The 20,531-nt window shown below is 39.7% G+C and overlaps 1 protein-coding gene across 3 annotated transcripts in view; it reads left to right on the forward strand.

Moving 5' to 3' along the window:
- Positions 1–15,643: 15,643 nt before the first annotated feature.
- Positions 15,644–20,531, forward strand: part of anks1ab (ankyrin repeat and sterile alpha motif domain containing 1Ab) — a 50,702-nt gene continuing 45,814 nt past the window's right edge. For 2 of the 3 annotated variants that reach the window (XM_026167045.2, XM_026167046.2), the window contains exon 1: positions 16,157–16,694. In XM_026167045.2, the coding sequence (XP_026022830.2) occupies positions 16,401–16,694 (294 nt within the window). In that variant the 5' untranslated portion in view covers positions 16,157–16,400. Of the gene's footprint in view, positions 15,758–16,156; positions 16,695–20,531 lie in introns of those variants that run through there. The other variant, XM_080301155.1, reaches the window with a different exon arrangement.

A 20,531-nucleotide genomic window follows, 5' to 3' on the forward strand; every position in this document is an offset into this window, starting at 1 on the left:
GTGGGTTCATTGCAACAAACTTATTAATGTAAGGATGTTTGATTTATCTTGGTTAAATGTAACTAACTTAACTTTATATTCTTTTGATGTTTGCTAACTCTTCTCATCTTTTTCCGTTTTTTACAGTGCAGCTCGCATTCACCTTTTTGATATTCCTGTCACAAGTCAACGCATTAATGTCACGAATATCAACACTCAGAGCTCACAGAGAGGCACTCGGAAAGCTATTCTCTGCAGACCCCCAGACCCATTGGCGAGGCCTCAGCACAGAGGGGCTTAAGCAGAACTGCTGATTGATTAACCGTTCATACCAAACAGGTTAGACTGCGGCAGACAGCCAGCTACCTCCGCCCAGATTTACGCTCTTTGCAAGATAGTTTGGCTTCTGTATTCATGATGGTGCATCTCCTTTCACTCCCAGCATGCACTTGGCACTCTTTCCATCCAGCAGCCTTGGCTGAATAGAAAATAATAATCCCCTGACCAGCAATTCCTCTAAAACCATTTGGCTCATAACTGCATGAAGACCAGGGTGATGCTTCAGTACGGCATGCAGGGGATGATTGCACAGAGCTACTGGGTGGACTATTGTTTAAAAGAATCAGGGAGAAAGAAAGCAGTCTGCAAGGCAAAGGTTTGGGTAGAGTTCTTTAATACCCCTTGTCTCTCCCTTTCCTCCTCCCTTTTGTCTCTTCCTCCAACTCTTCTACCTCCTCTCCTCCTCCTCCTCCTCTCTCTTGCCTCATTCTCTCTGCTGCCCTGCTACCAACACTACTCTGTAATTTAATCCATTTAGTCATGGCTCCAGATCAATATCCATTTTCCTTGGCCTTAGGGAGAGCCTCTTGAATCTGCTTGTTTCAAACAGTGGTTGTGTTGGCCAGCAGGGGCTCCCGTGGGCCTGCTGGCTGATACAGATGTACTACACAACAGTATCTGGGAAAACAAAGCTCGCTCTTTGAACTTGCATCTCATCTCTCACTTGCCTCACATTTTAACCTGTGTTTTGTTCCACAACCTACACTTCTTCTAAGATTTCCTTCTTGATTACTCTAAACAATACTCTTCCTGAGAGAGGATGAAATGCAACCCCTAGTTGGTTAGTAAATAAATGACACTGAATCAGATTCAATTAAAGCTAATTTGATGAGTGGACCGTGCCAGTGACCAGGAAGGAAGTTGGAATTATTATTTCTTCTCCCTCCAGGATTGATTTAGACCCACTGTCAGCACAGTGGAGCATACTGGGATGGGAAATGAAGAGTATTTACTATTACTATACTGCATTGAGGAGATTCAATCATGAACAGCCTGTTAAAGTGTCCTTGAGCAAAATGACGACACACCATCAGATAAATGTCTATATTTAGCTGAAGAACTAGTCATTCGCTGCCACTGGGCAAACATTTTGATCACACATAACATTGTTAGTTGCCCTGCTTCAGTATAAACTGTCTTAAGCCCACCCCACGGGTGCCACCGGCCAGCTGTACGCTCTGTGGACACTGACAGTGATTCTCCTTCACCTGCTCAACTGCGTTGTGCATTGCCATGTTTTATAAATAACTGTGTGTTAAATATTCATCTGTTAGCATTTGCATACAAGTATTTTGCACTTTACAGATGAGTTTCATAAAGTCAAAAGGACAGCCAAATAATTTACCCTCAACTACTGATATGGTTGGAACTGTCAGACCTTACTGCACTTTAAGTTAGTACAAAAAGGCCTGAATAAAACGCTACTCTCACCTGCCACTATGTTATTTATAGTTTAACTGCTCGTTACTAAAAAAAATCTAATCAGCCAGTCGCATGGCAACAACTTACTGCATTTAGGCATGTAGAAATGGTCAAGACAACCTGCTTGAAGTTCACTGAGTGAGGAAAAGTGATTTAGGGTAAGTGACTTTGAACGTGGCATGCTTGTTGGTGACAGATGGCTTGGTCTGAGTATTTCAGAAACTGATGATTTACTTGGATTTTCTCACACAACCATCTCGAGTGTTTACAGAGAATGGTCCAAAAAGAGATAATATCCAGTGAGCAGAAGTTCTTGGGTTGAAAATGCCTTGTTCATGGCAGAAGTCAAAGGAGAATAACCAGAAAGCTTTAAGCAGATAGGAAGGGATCGATTGTCAAATAAGCATTTGCAATACAATCAACAGTGTTGGGAAGGTTACTTTTAAAATGTATTCCATTACAGAATACATGCCCAAAAATGTATTCTGTAACGTATTCCGTTACGTTACTCGATGGGAGTAACGTATTCTGAATACTTTGGATTACTTAATATATGCTGCTTACAACTACGTGAATGTACTATTGCTGTGATTTATTACTGTTACTGAAGGTCCGCGGCTCCGAACCGTAGCAAAGGGACCTCTGGCTAATATGGTGAGTTCCATGTCGGGCTCATAGCTGAAAACTAGCTTTACTTTGTTGTCTGGGTCAACTTTGCAGCGAGAGACAGAGAGAGGCGTTGAAAGGCTGCTGCAACGAAACTTATTGTTTCAGAGGAAAACACGAACACAGTGTACAGTCGAGTCTTAATAACTTACTTACAACTGGGCTCGTCAGACTCTCTTCTTCTTGGCTGCAGTCATTATTATTACATGCTTCCAGCTCCCGTTTCTGCTCGGTGACAGCTCGTACTTTTCCTTTTTCTCCCTCCCTCGCTCACAGACACATAAGGGTATGGCAGTCCATTCTCCCAGCAGCACGGACTACATTCTTTAGAGCTATACCTGTAGCATTCTGCCTATTAGCTTAGCACAACAAAAACAACAACAAAAAGGCACTCTCTCACCCAGGAAACACGCAGAGAGAGCGTCACCCTGTAACCATGGCAACCGTAACGCTGCCGCCTGGAACAACAGAACATAGCTGTCAAACAAAACCCAAACAGTCCTGACCCGCCACAATATGAAACAGGAAAGTACCGCCGTGTAATCCATTTATTTCAACTAAGTAACTGTATTCTAAATACCACCTTTTTAAACGGTAACTGTAACGGAATACAGTTACTCATATTTTGTATTTTAAATACGTAACAGCGGTACATGTATTCCGTACGGAACACTCCCCAACACTGACAATCAAGGTATGCAGAAGAGCGTCTTTGAACATACACCATATTGATCCTCAAAGCAGATGCGCTACTGTAGCAAAAGAGCAAACTGGATGCCAGTGCTGTCAGCTAAGAACAGGAAACAGAGGCTAAAATTTGCGCAGGCTCACCACAATTTTGCAATAGAAGATCACATCATGTTAATAGGGAGCAAAACCTCTGAGGAATGTGTCCACCACCTTGTTGAATGTATACCATGAAGAATTCTAAATGCAAAAAGATGTCTGAGCTGGTACAGGCAAGGTGTACCTAATAAAATGACCAGTAAATATAAATGATCAGCTCCATGAATCAATATTTAAGTCAGAAATTCATTCATTCTTTCTCTTTTGTAAGGATTTGAAATTTACAACCATATTAAACTGTATGTTCAAACTTTGTACCATAAAAGTTTCATGCAAATTAGAGACTGTCAAGCAGGAAATGCTCTAAAAATACTATCTGACACGAATGGACCCAGTGATGCTTAGCAAGTGGTGTTGACTACGTTTACATTTGACTATGCAAGCATCTCCAAATGCATGTCAGCTGCTTAAAATACATAAAAACGATTTCCAACAACTTAAAAGCCTCATCTTTTTAAAAGCTTTTCTGAGTTTTCTTCCTAATACGGCAAGATTATAATGCCAACCGTTTAAATATATGAAGTATTCCTTTAAGATAACAGATCCTAATGAATTCAAATGAATGAATGAATGTTTAACCTTTAAAATCAAGTATCAAGTTATTCCTATTCTTATGATTGTTTACATGGATAGACACTTCATATCTAAGGCATGAACCTCTCTAACAGTCAAGCTGAATTTAAAAGCTACAGAAAAAGAAACATCCAGGAACATAGAGGCCGATCTTCTCTTCTGGAGTGTTTTTGTTTTCCCCAATTCCAAAAGTCTAAATTTGGAATAAAGTCACCTGATAAATTTTTCATATAACCTCACCTCCAACTAAAGGACTTGAATTTTTTATCAAGGTCCTCATCACCTCAAACATATGGTTCCCGTCCATACATGCATTTAAAAGCAGTTGCAAATTTCTGCCTTTTAAGAGTGTCCCAAGTCAATTGTTGATGTGGCATCACAAGATTATTTTTGTGCTTTTCTTAGGAAACCTCATTTTCTGGCTTTTTAAAGCACATCTGCCCCTCTGTTCATATGATGTTGCTCCAGCGTACTCAGAACATTTCTAGTTTGAGCATCAGAATGGGAGGAAAGGTGATTTAAGCGACTCTGTAAATGCACACAATTGTTGGTGACAGCTGGCTAGTCTGAGGTTTATAGAAACTTAATCTGCACAACAATCGCTAGGTGTACAGAGAAAGAGAAATCATGGTTGTTCTCTGATAGAAAAAGTTTGTTGAAACCACAAGTCATATTAAATTGGCCAGATTTCTTTGAGGTGATTGAAGGGAACAGTTTCTCAAATAACTAACTGTTACAACTGAGGTATTTAGAAGAGCATCTTTGAATGCAAAGCAGCAGAAAACCACACCAGGTGCCTCTCATGTAAGCTAAGTTGGGAAAAGGGGGGCTACAATTCACACAGGGTCACCAAAATTGGACAGTATCAGATTGCTGAAGCTCAGTTGGGCACCAGTTTGCCTTCAGAACTGCTTTAATTTGTCATAACACTGACAATACTGGATTTTAGTTCATACTGACATGATAGTATAATGATTGCATAATCTGTGTTTTCCTGTTCCACCAGCTCCCAAATTGGACAGATCTTGTTGGAGGCCATCTGAGTACAGTGAATTTACTGTCATGTTCAAGAAACCAGTTTGAGATCATTTGAACATTGTGACATGACACTTTATCCTCCTGGAAGCAGTCATCAGAAGATGGGTACAGTGTGGTTATGAAGGGATGAACATGATAAAGCAACACTTGTGAGGTAGTTGATTCTGTTCATCTGGCTGTACCGGGGTTTTTTTGTTTATAAAATCGTTCTCTGTAAACCATAGAGATGGTTGTGTGGGAAAATCCCAGTAAACTTGCAGCTATTGAATTACTCAGAGCAGCCCATCTGGCAACAGTAACCATGCCACATTCAGAATGTCTTAAATCACATTTCTTCACCTTTCTGACATTCAGTCTGAACATCAGCATTTTGTCTTGATCATATCTACATGCCCAAATGAACTGATTTTCTGCCATGCGACTGGCCGATTAGATGTGTGTTAATGCACAGTTGAATTCGTGTACCTAATAAAGTGTCCAATGACTGTTTTTGGCTATTCTGGATAAACTATGTAAATTATATAAAGGAACTTTTTCCAAATGCAGGATGTAGTATATTCATTTATATACATAATAACCTCAAAAGCCTAAAAAATAAGGCATTTTAAATGTTTGTCACCAAATGCTGAAAACGTTAAAATTTTTTCTCTCTTCTGTCTTCTCTTTTAAAAATAGAATGATAATACTCACTTGACTGACAGCAGCCCCACATGGTGCAGGCATTAAGGCTTTCCTGTTCATGTTCATTCTGTGTTCTTATCATCAGGATCATGAACAACTTAATGCCCTCCAGTACAGTCCTTTTCACTTGCTCATGCACACAGAAGATGAAACGAACAAAGCGAAGGTGCAAAATCTGCAGTTTTATCCATAATGGCTGTGGAAGATTAACAGCAGAAAAGAAAGAAGTCTGAAAAATCTTTGCCTCAGAGGCACATGTGAAACTGCCTCAAGTTTTGCAAATTGTTTCTGCTGGGTGCTGTCTTTGCAATCAAATAGCTTATCTCTCCTATAGAAATTTCTCTTGTTCTCTTCTGCCAGTCAATATGCACCGATGTGGAAATTGAAAAAGCCATCATCTGTTACTATCTCACTCATGCATGTGATGGTGTTTAATACAAGCACTTGGCTCTTGTTAGAAATTAGCTAAGGCCCATCTTTATCAAAGTGTACTTTAGACTGCTTGTCCACTCTGTGCTTTCTTTTCTCTCTCGTCTCTCATTTGCCAAAGATTTGTTGATCCGATAATCAGCTTTCTGCTAAATTAACATATTCAGTCCCTTAAAACAAAACTGAAACAATTTTCTAGGCACAATTTGTGAGAATTCAGAGTTTTTACTGTCATTAGTGTCTTCGAATTGCCAAGGCAAGCTTCTCTGAGGAGATACTAATTTGCACATTTGCAGCTATTACTGACTAAAAAAATGTGTTTTATACACATAAAACAACAGAGACATTTCTCCTTCTAAAAATAAGAACAAGCAGGTAAATCAAGGTTCAAACAAAACATTTCCTGTAATGTCACCTTTTAAATCTGAAGATGTCATCATCACAGCGAGGATGAATGCTAGAGTGCTGTGCCGCCTTTTACTCCAGCAACAAGTAAAGTTGTTTCTAAAAATGTGCTCAATATAGAGTCAAGGGCAGAGTCTATTTTTGTAGAAGGAGAGGATTCTTGCTCTCTTTGTTGTTGAGAAAGTTTGAAAAGGCTAAAAGCACTGGAGTTAGTGTTGCGTATCTAAAGATGAAGGCAGATTTAGCCAGGGTTTTGGACCAGAGTTTGTCCAACAAAGAGCTGACGATAGAAAGCAGCTCCTGTAGTATTTTGTACCTTAAACATGTGCAAACCTTTCTTTTATAAATGGATTTTTTTCTTCAGCTATCAACAGTGATTAATGTCTTTATTCTCAACTTGTGTTCTTAATCTATCTTAAAGTGCTGTGTGAGCCGGTTCATAATGGAAGTGCATTGTCTGACACTATCACATCGCTGAGAATAAATTTCTCGACTCTCTTGCTGAATATATTGAGCATGTCTCATTGATTCATGACTGCCAATATCATTACTATCATTTAGACATACATTTCCGGTGCTCAGTGAATATGGAGCTTGTCAAGGGCAGCTATTATGGTGATGTTACACTGAAAGTGACCTGGCTGTGAACCGTCAGCGTTATCTGTGGATTAATTACTCTGCCCTCTCATCCTCACTCTACCTGTGTAGGGTGAGGATGAGATTGCGTCTTCTCCCTTTGTCCCATCTTTCCTCTGAATATAAATGTGTTCCCCATTCAATGCCTCACCATGTACCTCCAGTAAGAAGCAGAAAATTGTTAGCACTTAAATACAATTGGAAAATCTGTGGTGTTCCTTTTTCTTCTCTTTAACCGTGATATTCTGAGCCAGCCGCAGTAAAAACAGTGAATGTGTGAGTCTGTCAGTGGTGATTGTCATCATCGTCCCCCTGATGGGAAATTCAGAAACATGGAGCTGTGCCCATTGTTTTCACTGAGAGCGGCACAGGGAGCATTAACCTAACACAGGAAGCTCTGCATGCCTCTGGCTCTCCAACACAAACATTTACCCTGCATGCATACATACGTACACGTGCGGCCATAAAATGCGTGCATTCATGCATGACGACACTGCAGGTAAACACCCACCCACCCGACACACACGCCAACATACTACTGTTTCTGTTCTTGCATGCAAATGACAGAGATACAGTTAGAATTCAGGTTGTGTTTTGATTCTGATCTTTCCGGCCTGTTATGTTTATCTGTTAATTTTATCTTTGTCCTTTTGTGGCCGGCAGCATTTACTGTTTCACACGACTCCTCGCAGTGTGAAAGCAAAGAATGAGCAATCCCTTATCACACCACACCGAAAAAGTATTTTATATCCTTTTGACAATGATGGCATATGAAACCTGTAATGGCATTGATCATATAAGCAGATTTCGCTGGTACATTTCTTGGAATCAATCCTTAAATGTCTGCTGAGGATACAGCTCTCACTGTTTCTCACCATCACAACAACTTGTTCAAAGGCATCTGCTGCCTATCAATCTGTCTGATAAAAACATAAATCTACTATTAAAAGAAGAAATACAGATATTTCAACAAACATCTGAAGGCAAGACAAAGCTTATCTAAATATGAATTCTCAAGAATCCCTCAAATGAATTATCCTTATTTGTCCTGTGATATAGAATACAGTTTTAATATCTTAAGTAATATAATTCATTTAAAATTGTTCTGCAACGAGACTATTTCCTTATGAACACACAAACACAGCATACTGTATATACTGACATACAGTATACTGCAAATAACCATTTCATCCAGTTTGGTTGTTAATCTTAACCTAATCAGACTAACACCCCCATATTTTTGATTAGTTTACTGAAGCCATATATTTAAAATGGCAAATCAAGTACGTGATTTCAGCATAGTATTCATGTATAAGTTACTGCATATCAATGCCACCATGCATTGCGTACAATATCCTCTAGTGGAGTCCAAGTATAATATTATGAAACTTACCCAAACCCCAAGTACATAAATGTCCATCTAATTAGAAATGTGTAAAAAACTTACCATGGATTAAAGAGCAGGAGCCCACGAGCAGATGAAAGGCTCGTTTATTTTGTGATGTACTTCTGGTAAAGTCAAGAATAATCAAATAAATTCTACTTACATTTCAACTGTAAAACACACACAAAGAACTCTCATTTCAACCTTGACACATCAGATGTTTAATGATTGTAATCAGTCAGAGGAGGGAAAATAGGAATATTTTCATGAATGGAAAGAAATTTGACACTGAGCAAGATATTAACTACCATTAAAGGTAATTAATAATTGTAAAATATCTACAGCGAGACCAGTAAGATCAGTAAGAGTAAAAACTTGCATGGAGTATACTGGAAAACAAAACAACACAGCATAGGGTTGAGGTATCATTGTTAACTCTTATAAAAGATTTACTCATCCCTCCTACAGAAATGAATATATCCAGGTCTATAATTATACATTACTTATGCATTATTTACCCTTGGTATTAAGGATGCAAAAAAGTAGTTCTGCAAATGGTATTTCTGAGGATGTGTTGCTTATTAAGTTTAATTTATACATTAGAATTGCCTAAATTTGGATATACGTTCTTAAGAAATATTTGATTTCTCTTTAATATAATGCACCCTAAATGGTACTTGCTTTGTGGTGCCCAAAGTGCCAAAAAATAAATAAATAAGTGAAAATAATAAATAAGTGAAAAGTCTCTTTCCATAAATCATGAACATGCTGTGAGCTGTTTCATGTATTCAAGTATTTTCTCTTTTACTACACCTGCCAACAACTTCACTCATTCTGCAGATTAAAGCCCCTGTAGACAGCAAAAACAAAATAATAAAGCATAAAATAAAAATAAAGCATAAAAATGCTCACAATAAGGTCTTTGGAAACATGTCATGATTTCTGGAAAGAGACATGCCTGCTGAGTTTTTCAATTGCATTTTTATGGTGTTTTGAAGACCACAAGGTCTGCCATCTAGTTCCATCTTAGAAGAGGCAGCTGTAGTTCAGGAATCACTGGAGTTCATTTCTTGGGTGTGGTCTGGCTGTACACATACCATGCGTGGAAAAACTTATTTAAGCAACTCAGGGTGCTGTACACTTAACCACGCCTGGACGTGGCATGCAGCAGCCATACTTGTCAAACAAACTGGACTTTGGGATTATACTCAGTTGCAGATACGGACTGCAGCGCACAGAGTCATCATTCCTGTAATGCTTCTTTAAAATCTGACTGAAGGGCACATGTTCAATCAGTAAAGTGTAGTATCACAATGTGTCACAAAAAACAGCAGGCACGCAGACATCTACACACAGATCCTAGCACTTGCTGTCCAATGATGAAATTTACATCTCAGATATAAAAGGATCCTTTTCCATGTGAAAACCAAAACACACATTCAACAGAAGGGCGATATCTCCAAAAACGGGAAACCTACGTCAAAAATAGTCTAAACAAGAAGCACTCCAAGACTGCAAACCTCCACTGGGGCAGCTCACTCTCTGGGCAGTATTTACTTTTAAGGGAATCGTATTGTTTTTTGTATATTCATTTTGTGTTCTTTATTATTTTTAAGCATAATTTAAGAGGTTTGTAGTGCAGTAAAAATAACATATTTGGGGGCCAACATGAAAGAAAGGCAGATGTAAAATGAAAAAATGAGGTCAGAGGTCAAATGTGACATGATATTTGGATACAAACTCTGACGGGATACTTAGAACCCCCATATATCATTCCCTATATGGCTACATGTTGTCAATACAAACATTGGATGTAAGAAACATCTTACTTATGATTGGTCTATTGACCTTGAAGGAGAGGTCAGAGGTCGCTTTATAAGGTACGTATTATTCGTTGACAATAGCACACTTGTAAAAATCATAGGTTCTAAGTTATAAGGCTTTTTGTCAGTTTTCGATGAATAAATCATTAAGCTGACTCTGAAGACCTTGAAGGACGTAAGCCAAGTTTAAAAGGATTGTTGACATGAGTCAAGTCTACACCTCTGCAAAGTGTTATCAGATTCCATTTAAAACTTTTTGAGCTATTGTGTTTACAGACAGAAAGAATGACATGTATATATGCATGCAAATGCTACCCCCTTGGCAGAGGTACAGTAATAAATTAATAGCTGCACATGTTCGGTAAAAAAAATGGACTTTTTTTGGAGTGGTGATCCACTCTTTTACCACACTTTACAAAATAGGTGAAAACTGTTAACCACCAAACTCTTTGGCTATCACCATTTCCAAGCTGTTTAATTAGAAACACACTAGCAGGTAGCCAACTGTTGCCTCCTTCAGTTTAGGAAACCTAATTTCCCATATCCTTCAAATATTTCAGATCTTACTGGTAAAAGAGAGTCTGATAAAATTCACAAAACAGCAAAGTGAGATTACTGACAAAACCCCACTAAACTCTGAGAAAAGATCGTATCTCTACCCTCTAGTCTCTCTTTCTCATGCCGTCCTCCTCTAACGCTGACGGATATCCAGCACTACGTCTTCACTCAGCCGTGCACACTTGCCCTCCCATTTCCCTGCTGAGAGGTCAGTGCTGTTCGTGTCTGCTGGAAAGCTTTCACAGGAGCCTCATCTTTAGCTACTCTGAGCTAACAGCAGGTAGTTTTGCTGTTGCCTCTATTTGAAGTGATTCATTTCATCCCTTGACTTTGAAGTGTACAATGAAGGAACATTTGTAGTGTTGCCGAGTGTTGATTCAGAGAGAAACACTTGTTCTCAGTAGCTCCAAAATGATGGCAAACGCATGACTTTTGCTGCTGAGGTCCCGAACGTGTTTCGGGGTTATTTCAGAATGTGTATCTGCTGCGTTGTTGCCCTCTAAATGACCTTTTTTCTAGTCTGCTAAGCACAACTGGATTGAGTATGATATCAATCCTTGGACTGCTCTGCTACACCAATGATAAATAGTAATAATTCCCACTTTTGGGGTATGTGAAAATGATAGCATGGATGAATGGCATCCCTGCTGCCTTTGGGAGCAGAGGACCTCAGAGGTTAGCATCAAAGCATTTGGGTCCATGACTCTCGGGTTAATGTACTCTAAATCTCTCCAAGGCAAACAAGTGAAAAAATGCCATTTGGATCTACGCATTCACAGGCATGCAGGGAGCTGTATTTCACTTTTTTACGATTTTCATCAGATGCTGATTTGCAGCACTTGTTTTGGAACTTATCTGAAGGTAATAGCGTCCTCGGTTGATTAACTTTATTAGATCTTTACCCAGTGGCCTCATTCTCTGTGCCTGTAATGCCGACTGATTAGGTGGGAACTGCAGGGCACCAAATTGCAGAGAAGGATAATGATTTACATGCGGGAGTGATGAGAAAATGGTATTAGAAGTTTTGAAATGTTATTAAAAATGTCAGTTGTAGACCTGGATACACATACAGCAGGTGCAGATAGAACAAGAAGAATCAGAGGAATCCTAAAGAGGCATTCATGTGTCACGGTGTGCAAACAATTTAGAAGCACAAAATCCACATTCACAGGCACAAACCCCGTGCACTTGAAAACACTGCACTTCAGCATGTGCGTTTACTGTATACACTGCCTCTCTGTGACTTGCACAGTGTGCATGTCTTTGTTAGAAGAGTGTTCATGAGTCACCACTGTCTTTACCCTAAGGCTCAGCATCCAGCCAGCTGAAGGAGGGGATGCATGTTTTATTTTTGTCTCTCTAATATGGCGTGAAGACATCATTATCTCGTAACGTTTTTTTTTTCCAGAGCTTTTATTGTTTAAAATGGCACTGAATACGTGTATAACTTAAACTGTTTCATCATTAGACGTTCAATCCAGCGTGCGTCATTAGGAAAGGGTTTTGTTATTGCGAGCCTAAGCAGCGTGTGGCTGTATGAACCCTCCTCGGAGAACGAAGGATGTTATCTTTTCTGTCATGCTCATACCAGCACTGCCCATGGGGAAGAGGTGAGCATGCAAGGAACTTGGCTGATTGAGGGCACAGGGCACAGAGGCGAGCTGTGCACTGCTATGGCTGCCTGTGAATACTAAGGATGTCTCACAAGAGAATCTTTTGTCAGCGTCAGCGCCCTTTGAGAAGAGTCATAAATAGCACAGGGGGTGTGAGATCTTGTCTACATTCCTGCCATATCATCAAGATTTCCTATTTCAGTGTTTAAAACCTTTGTACTTAACAAAAACTCATACATATAATCGATAAATTATGTAAAGCTAAAAATTTTCTAACTTTCTGACACGGTGAGGGGCGATCATATTAAAAATCGCCACATTTCGAAAGAATTTCTCATGAAGTCACAGTTCAGGTGACTATAAGCCCTCAATTTTAGCTACATTTTGATACATTTTTTCACCTTTTGGCTCTGTTCGATGAAAGAGCCTTCTTCTTTTGCCTGCTCTCTTTAGGGGTTGCCACAGTGGATCATCTGCCTCCCTCACCCTCACTCCCTCTAACCCTATCCCAGCCATCCTCCTCTGTCGCATCAACCCTCTGCATGTGTTATGGTCCTGGGTGTTTGACCCACCTCTTTGAGTTTGGGGCTTTCACGTTCTTTTGGAGATTATGTATCGGAATTTCAGGAGCAGGACCAAGCATCCAAACACACTCCTTCCGGTTGTCATCTATATAGGTTCGTGCCCCACCCTCCCTGCCTCCTTGTTCTCCATTCTTTAACTTCTTCACTTCTATTTAGTACATGGGGATCTGCCAGGCCCGGGAGCCATCGCCAGTCCTCTTCGATGCCTTCCCCAAACCGCAGCTCAATTCATGTCAAAGCATTCACTTTTACCTACTAAAACGCTGTTAAACCTAAAATGAGGACGTGGGCCCAGCTAGTGAATTTATTGTTAAATATTTTCTGTTTGTCAGTTAGTTTGCTCATTATTTATGCTGTCATCTTTGTGTTATTCCTTAGCATTTTCAGTCTTCAGTGTTTAGTTCCATTTACTTTCTCTGTTTCCTATCTTATTCATTGTTCCTGCATTCTCCATTTAGTTATGGTCCTCACTTCCTGTTTTATTTTTATAGTTTCTCATTTCTAGTGTCTTGAGTTTAATTCACTTCCTCTCCTGTGTAATTGTATTTGATTACTGTGACTCTTGACCCTCCTGTGTCCACTTCCCCATAACGACTTTGTATGTAGGTAAGTTTATTTAAATAGTGCTCTTCACAGACACAAAGGTCACAAAGTGAGACAATTAAAACACAACTAATATCAACGGAGAGCCTTTAAACCAGAAGACAAATAAATAAATGAATTTAAATAAGTTTTTCAAAGACTCCACAGAGTCAGCTAAACGAAGCTGGAGTGGTAAACCGTTCCCGAGGCTTGGAGCCACAGACTGAAAAGCTTTGTCCACCCAGTTTTTTTCTTGTGTGTACTCAAGCTCTTCCTTTGTCTTTTGTCGCAGCATCTGTTAACCTCCTCTCTCTGTTTCCAGACAGTTTGGGAGTTTGTTTAGTTTTCTGATAGACTTTGTTTATGAACTTTTCACCAGCCAAAATAAAGGCTCACTTTTGATTCTGCACTAGATCCATGAGCCTTCTCCATCTTTTATTTCTGAGCTTCATATTCACCATCTGTTGTCCAGAGCATCAACTACTGGTTCGAACCATCTCAACCCTGCCTCTTTAAGTCACCAAGTCCAAAGGGCTCAACCTGAGCTCCCTCTCTGATCTACGCATGTCTAATCTTCTCCTGTCTTTTTTTTGTCAGTGCCGCCGTCAACAAACCATACAGCGTGGTAGGTCTCACTACCATCTTGTAAATATTCCCTTTCACTCTTGCTGTTCTCTTTCTGTCACAAATCATCCCTGACGCTCATCTCTACCCTGTCTGAAGAGTGATATTTTCTAGCAGAAACACTGTCTGGTGTCATCTTAAACTCTCCTCACATGTAAAATGAAATCCACTCAGCTTTTTTTTTTAATCATTACTTTACATGGTTCTAAAATTGTGTTACTATCTCACTATGCCTCTACCTCTCTCTCTTCAAAGACTCACATTTACCAGTTAGCAAAATATCAAATGAAATTTGGTATTTATTTTAAATTCCTAGTCCTGCTTTCCTCTGAGGCCAAAAAAAGAGTTGTTCCCAGGGCTTTTATGTCTGTGCTGGATTATGTTGACGTTATTCGTCTGCAGGCATCCTCGCGGTGTTTACACAAGCTTGATGGATTCATCACAAAACTCAAAACTCTTGCTGTTGCACATTGTATGCTTGAAGTGGATGAACTGTTTTGTCCTCTTGTAAACTCATGAACAAGAACATTTGGTTTTGCAGAGCCTACAGAGTTATATCCTTCAAAAAAGTATACAAAAAATATGTTTTTGGTCTTATGGATGAATTACAAAAACGAAGGGGACTTTTAAAGATGCTGCTTGGGATCAGTAGCAAAAATCTGTTCAATCTTAGTGAGTTGGTCTCACCAAATGACTAGAAGAAGCAGTCACATCTGTCTGCAGCTGTATGCATGACCCTTATTACCCCTGTTTTATGCTTAGTTGATGTTTCAAATCCATTTGCATACGTGTTTAATGTGAATACCTGTGTGCACACTGGATGTGTATTGCACATAATCCTGATTGAGCTGCTGCCTACAACTTAGTGAGTGCTCTTGCAAAGAAGATTAGATTAAAAATATAATCATAAATGATAGTAACAATGAAAATGGCACCAAAATCAGTTTCACTGAACTGTGAATATTTGGGCCTCAAATGGATTTGTGATTATAATATATGAATATGTAAGCGTGTTAGCGATAAAGCTTCAGGTCAGGGAGAATTTGCAGAGGTAAGAAAATGGGAGAAGCTCCGGGAGGAGCATCCTTACTTTTTTGCCAAGATTTTAGGTCACAACATCAGAAAAGAGTTAGGCCAAGAAAAGAGTTTTAGATAGGAATACGCTGTGTATAAATAGGTATACTGCACAAAGGTACAACGCTAGAAATCTCATTGGTATTCCATACAGGTTCAGTAAAGGTTTGAAATACTTTTTAGACTCTTTCTGCTCTACAGTAACAAAGCTAAGTAACTCAATAACCTCAATCTCTTCCATGCACCCACACTGGTAGACACACATGAACGACAACGCAGGAATCCCGACTCTCCCTCCTTTTCTAATGGAGCAGCCACCCAGTGCGTCAGTAACCTGATTACCCCAGCTGTCAGTCTGAATAAGGCCAGGCTTCGGGATCCTCCCGTCGTCTGATCCTCACTACAGGATAGAAGCAGTCCTCCTTGAGATTTTGGAGCAGAGCAGGACGGACACAATCACAGGGAAGGGAAAGAACTGGTAGGACCAGAAAAAGCCAGCAGGTAAGATGCAGTAGTTAAAACTTTGATTCTGGCTTCTTTGGTTCTGGTAAGTCTAAGTTTCTTAAATATTTGGGAGAAGATTATATTTTAAGGTAGACACATTATGTTTTATATTTACAGTATAAACACATGTGCTTCTTGCTCTATCTAAACCTGAGTTACCCTTCCAGATTTCTTTGGGAGTATTCACTTTTAGGCTTTGCATAACTAAATAAATGACTTGAACTGATGATAAAAACGGAATTATTTATTTTTTAAAAAGGCTGCATGTGTGGATAAAAGCAAGTGTAGGAGTATCAAAGTGAGCAGCCAGTTAGTAAGGGGAGGGCTACAGGATACAACTAGTGGGTGGACCTTGATTATTGTTTCCGTGCACAACAAGTCTCTCATTTGTGCCGTCTTTACCTCAAAACAGGAGAACTTTGAATGACTTTGAATAAGCTGCTGCGCAGAAAGATTAACTGATCCTTCAACATCTATATTTTATTAATCTGCATCTTCCAGTACATCTGTTGGCTTTCCACAACTACAAGCTTAAAAACTCCACAAAGACTTTGGATCACTCTCTGGACTGACTGAACAAGTTAGAGTACGGCAGAAAAACAGTGAAGGCACTGAGCTGCACTTGGCAGCTCCAGGAGCAATGGCAGAGTGCACACCGGATGTAAACCCCACCAACGTAATCCAGAATCCAGAGGCTGACATAAAGGAGCTGAGTGAGGTTTCGGCTGAGTCTGCATCAGCAGGAGCAGCCAAAGTCAGACCTGCAGACGCGGGGCTGATTCGAAGTTTGTCCAAGTCAGACTCTGATTTGTTGGCATCGCCACTTGGAGAGGAGGATGGAGGTCTGGTTGGCCGAAGTGGGTCTGTGTCTAACTGCAGCTCTGGGCAGCCATCCATGGAGCGCATGCCTTCCTTTGCCTCTGAGTGGGATGAGGTAATACTCAAGTTCTAGGGATGGGGAAAAAGTGGGAGGGTGTAGAGGACAGAGGGAGTGGTACTGTCACTATTCAGGCATGGACAGGCTTTCGAATGGAGCGTGTTAATGTCTTTAAGAGAGAGTGTGTTAGCAAGTGTGAATGTGTGAGGGGGAAAACAGAAAACCAATAAGAGAAGTAACTCTGGATTAGTGTGAAAAAAGACAAATGAGAACGGGCGAGGCAGTGCATTTCATGCTAGAGGAAGGAAGGAAGGAAGGGAGAGGGGGAGAGCGGAGGCAGCGCAATGAGAGCGATCAGGAGTCCAGCAGAAGCAGTGATAGAGTAACTTTACCCAGGCTGTTGGCGGAGAATGCCTGCGGGCGAGTGCTTGAATGCATGAATGGCTTGATCACTTGCACCGACCTCCCTGTAGCAGCCCTGGCATCCAAGACTAATTGGGCTTGTGCTGTCATTCCATATCCACTCAGTACATGTCTCAAGGGCCGACCCACGCTTCCACTGTATCCGGCTCTCTTCTGGCTCCTTTTCTACGTCTTGCGCCATCTACTTTCAGCCCAATGTGAATGGTCCTCCACCCCCCCATTATCCCCAAAAGCCTTAACTTGTGATTTCTGAGCACTTTGGAGCATCAATGCAGTACACCCTAAAGCACTGCAAAAACCACGGAATGAATAATCATTTCTTAGCAGAACTTAAATGGTTGGAGACAACGAAGACAATGGCTGACGACTGATAATATATTATTAAATTATACAGCTTAGAGGCAGAGCAGTACAATTTTTTAAAATGTCCACAGCAAAGTAGAACATATCTGACGCTTCATGCCTGGTGATTATTCCCCATCACAATAATAACGTGAAGGATTTTAATCAGATTATCAGATTAAGTTTTGGCATAGTGCCATATGTCATCAAACCCAGCTGATATCTTGGCTAGCAAATGGTTTAAGTCGAACTGAAATGGCTCTTAAGAAAAGGCTTTAGTTGTCTGCAATTTATTTGGGGCACTCAGTTCTTCCTGCTTGCATGAATTTTTTGCTATCAGTGCTTAAGCAAAAGCTATTGGCTCCACTGATAATTACAACTTGACCGATTCGTTTCTTAAAAATCAATCTTTTTTATGCAAAACAGAAGAGAAACTACAATTGGGCAGCCAAATGAGCAATACGAAACCCTTTATTTTGTGGATACTCTTTCATTACATCCACTAAGACTTTATATAAAAGATGGATCTAAAAAGTCACTGTAATGCAAATGTGCATTCCTTAATGTCCAGCAGGGAAGAATGGTTGCAAAACAAGGTCACATTATACACATGTCTTTGAGGAAACACTGCTTCTGCTCTTTTACTCAATTTTATTTTTATTTACTCATTTGCTAGCTTCAAGTGTTATTGAATACATCATCATGCTCAAGTTGTAACTTGTGGGTCCAAAAAGAAGGTAAAGCAGGATATAGTATCCTGTAACTGTTAGATCTCGCTTGTTACATCCAGTTTAAAGCCCATAGATCAGCTAATGTTTCACAACAGGACTTCACTTAACATTGGGTCACATTGTGCTCACTACATCCATCTTTTATATTCAGTCTGTCATCCATTATTTTTGGTTAGGCTGGGACTATTCCAAAGTCCAGCATCTGAAGACACTGCTGTCAGGTTACAGTTATCCAAAAAGAAAGTTTTCCTCACATTCTGCTCTCTGTGATTGTAAACCAATGCCTGTGATTCTTGTTTTCCATATATTATCAGTTGTAAGTAAATCTAACACAAAACAAAGTAAAATTCATTTTTAAGATTTTAGAATTTGTAACGTGCACCAGAAGGACAGCACTTTTTAGTTTCTTTTAGATTTCACTGATTTCATAATTTTATATATCTAATTATTTAAGATTGCAAATTCAAAGAAGACTTATGTTTGTATGTATGACTTTTAAATGACAATTAAACACAAAATGCCTTCCCTTGATGTCAATGATGGCCCTACAGGCTCCAGAAATCACGACTGCTTCCTAAAAGTTTAAAAGCCTTTACTGTTATTTTAAGTGTATGTATACTGACTGCACTGGAAAGTGCCATATGCCTGTTGGGGAAATCAGTTTTCTTTTCATTTTTTCTTCTATATTTGTAATTAATTTACAGCACTTTAAGCTTTTCTTAAAGAATGCTCAGAGTGAGTTGTTACAGTAAACGTTGCCTAAATCTGTCTCACTGTGACCATCAGTAAGACAGCTGACTTGTTTGTCCTTTTCTTGACTCAGTTTCGAGCCTGTTTGGACTTGATTCAATTTTAAAAGATTTATCTTAAACTAATCTTGCCTCATGTTTTAATGAAAGCATTTAAAAAAAATATGTTCACATTAAAAACGTATGGTTTGTACCATATGTTACAACAAGGGCTGCAATGAAGCAGTTTAGGGGTCCGAGACATCTTGAACTTGGATCTCTCTCTTTGTCAGCCCTGCATGCCCTGTGCCTGTTCTCCACTCCACCCCTGTTCTCTGACAGGCCTGTTTACCCAGGCTATGTTGGGTGGGGTGTCCTGTTCTCAAGGGCATCCTGTTTTGCAGCTGTCCTGGAGTGTCTGTTTCTCTTCCACATGTCAAGGGATTTGTTTGGGTTGGGGATATGGGTGTGGGTGAGGCTCAGGGCAAAAGTTAAATCAGTTTGTGCATACATGTGTTTATATACACTATGTGTATATATACAATAGCACCAACACTTAGGGAGACTTACACCACATTTTTATTGCATTAGCAAATAAAAAACAGCTATCAAAGGCATTACATTAAGCACAAAATGTTTGTTATGCTTAAGTTCAAATAAGGACAAAAAAGTACTTGGATGCTCTCTGTTAGCATCAAAGTCATAATATTTTAGTCTTTGCTTTCTGTGTTTTTACTTGTAGATCAGCTTGACAGCTTTCTGTTAATAGCTATGGTGAAGTTTTTCCATCATGTTTCAGTCAGGAAAGCTTTCAGTTCATGCAGACAAGCATGTCAACAAGCTGGCTTTTTTCTCTCCCTTAGGTGCTCTAAGGACTCTTTAAGAGTCTCTTTTGAGTCATCATCTTGATAAAAAAAAAAAAAAAGAAGAAGAAGCTTATTTTGGTTGCTGCCCTTAAAATGCAGAGTTCATGATTCCTTCAGTGAATAGATACAAGTTCACCTGAACACTGCCTCAAACCTGCATGCATCCACCACCTTGCTTTGTCATAACGTGCCAAAGCAAGGTGGCCTGACTGAAGATTCCCCCCCTGGCTTTCTCCATACCAGCTTTCTAGCATTAGATCCTTGTAGGTTGAATTTAAAACCATCCAAAAATAACACAAGTTTTAAAAAGCCTTACTGTGCATGTTCTTTTGCAAATTTAATCCTTGCTGCCTTATTCTTTAGGCCTACAAACGGTTTCTGTCATATCACTCTCCCTCTGTGCTTGCTCTTTCTACTCAAATGGCCTGTGAGCTGAATTTGTCTTGTTATTCCTGTTGATGCGTGATATGATTCTTGTGTTTACCAAATTTGCAGTTGCTAGGCAAAGATCTTTTATAGTAAATGTACAAAACCAATGACCCTATGAAATTGCCTTATGGATCTTTCTGAAAGTCTGCTGATCCAATTATTGAGCCAATGTATGTCATAATGCAATCAACCACCACATTAAACATGAAAACATCAATGCAACGTACCAGGCCTAGAGGGGGACTGGGCTTCAGGTCATATAAATAAAATCACTTTTGTGGCAGTACATGCACACAAAGAAAGCCAAACTGTGTACACATACTGGCATTCAGATGATCTCATTAAAAAAAGAAACCTGATACATTTAAAACATTA

Source organism: Astatotilapia calliptera, chromosome 5 (assembly GCF_964374335.1).
Source record: "Astatotilapia calliptera chromosome 5, fAstCal68.1, whole genome shotgun sequence".
Lineage (NCBI taxonomy): Eukaryota > Metazoa > Chordata > Actinopteri > Cichliformes > Cichlidae > Astatotilapia > Astatotilapia calliptera.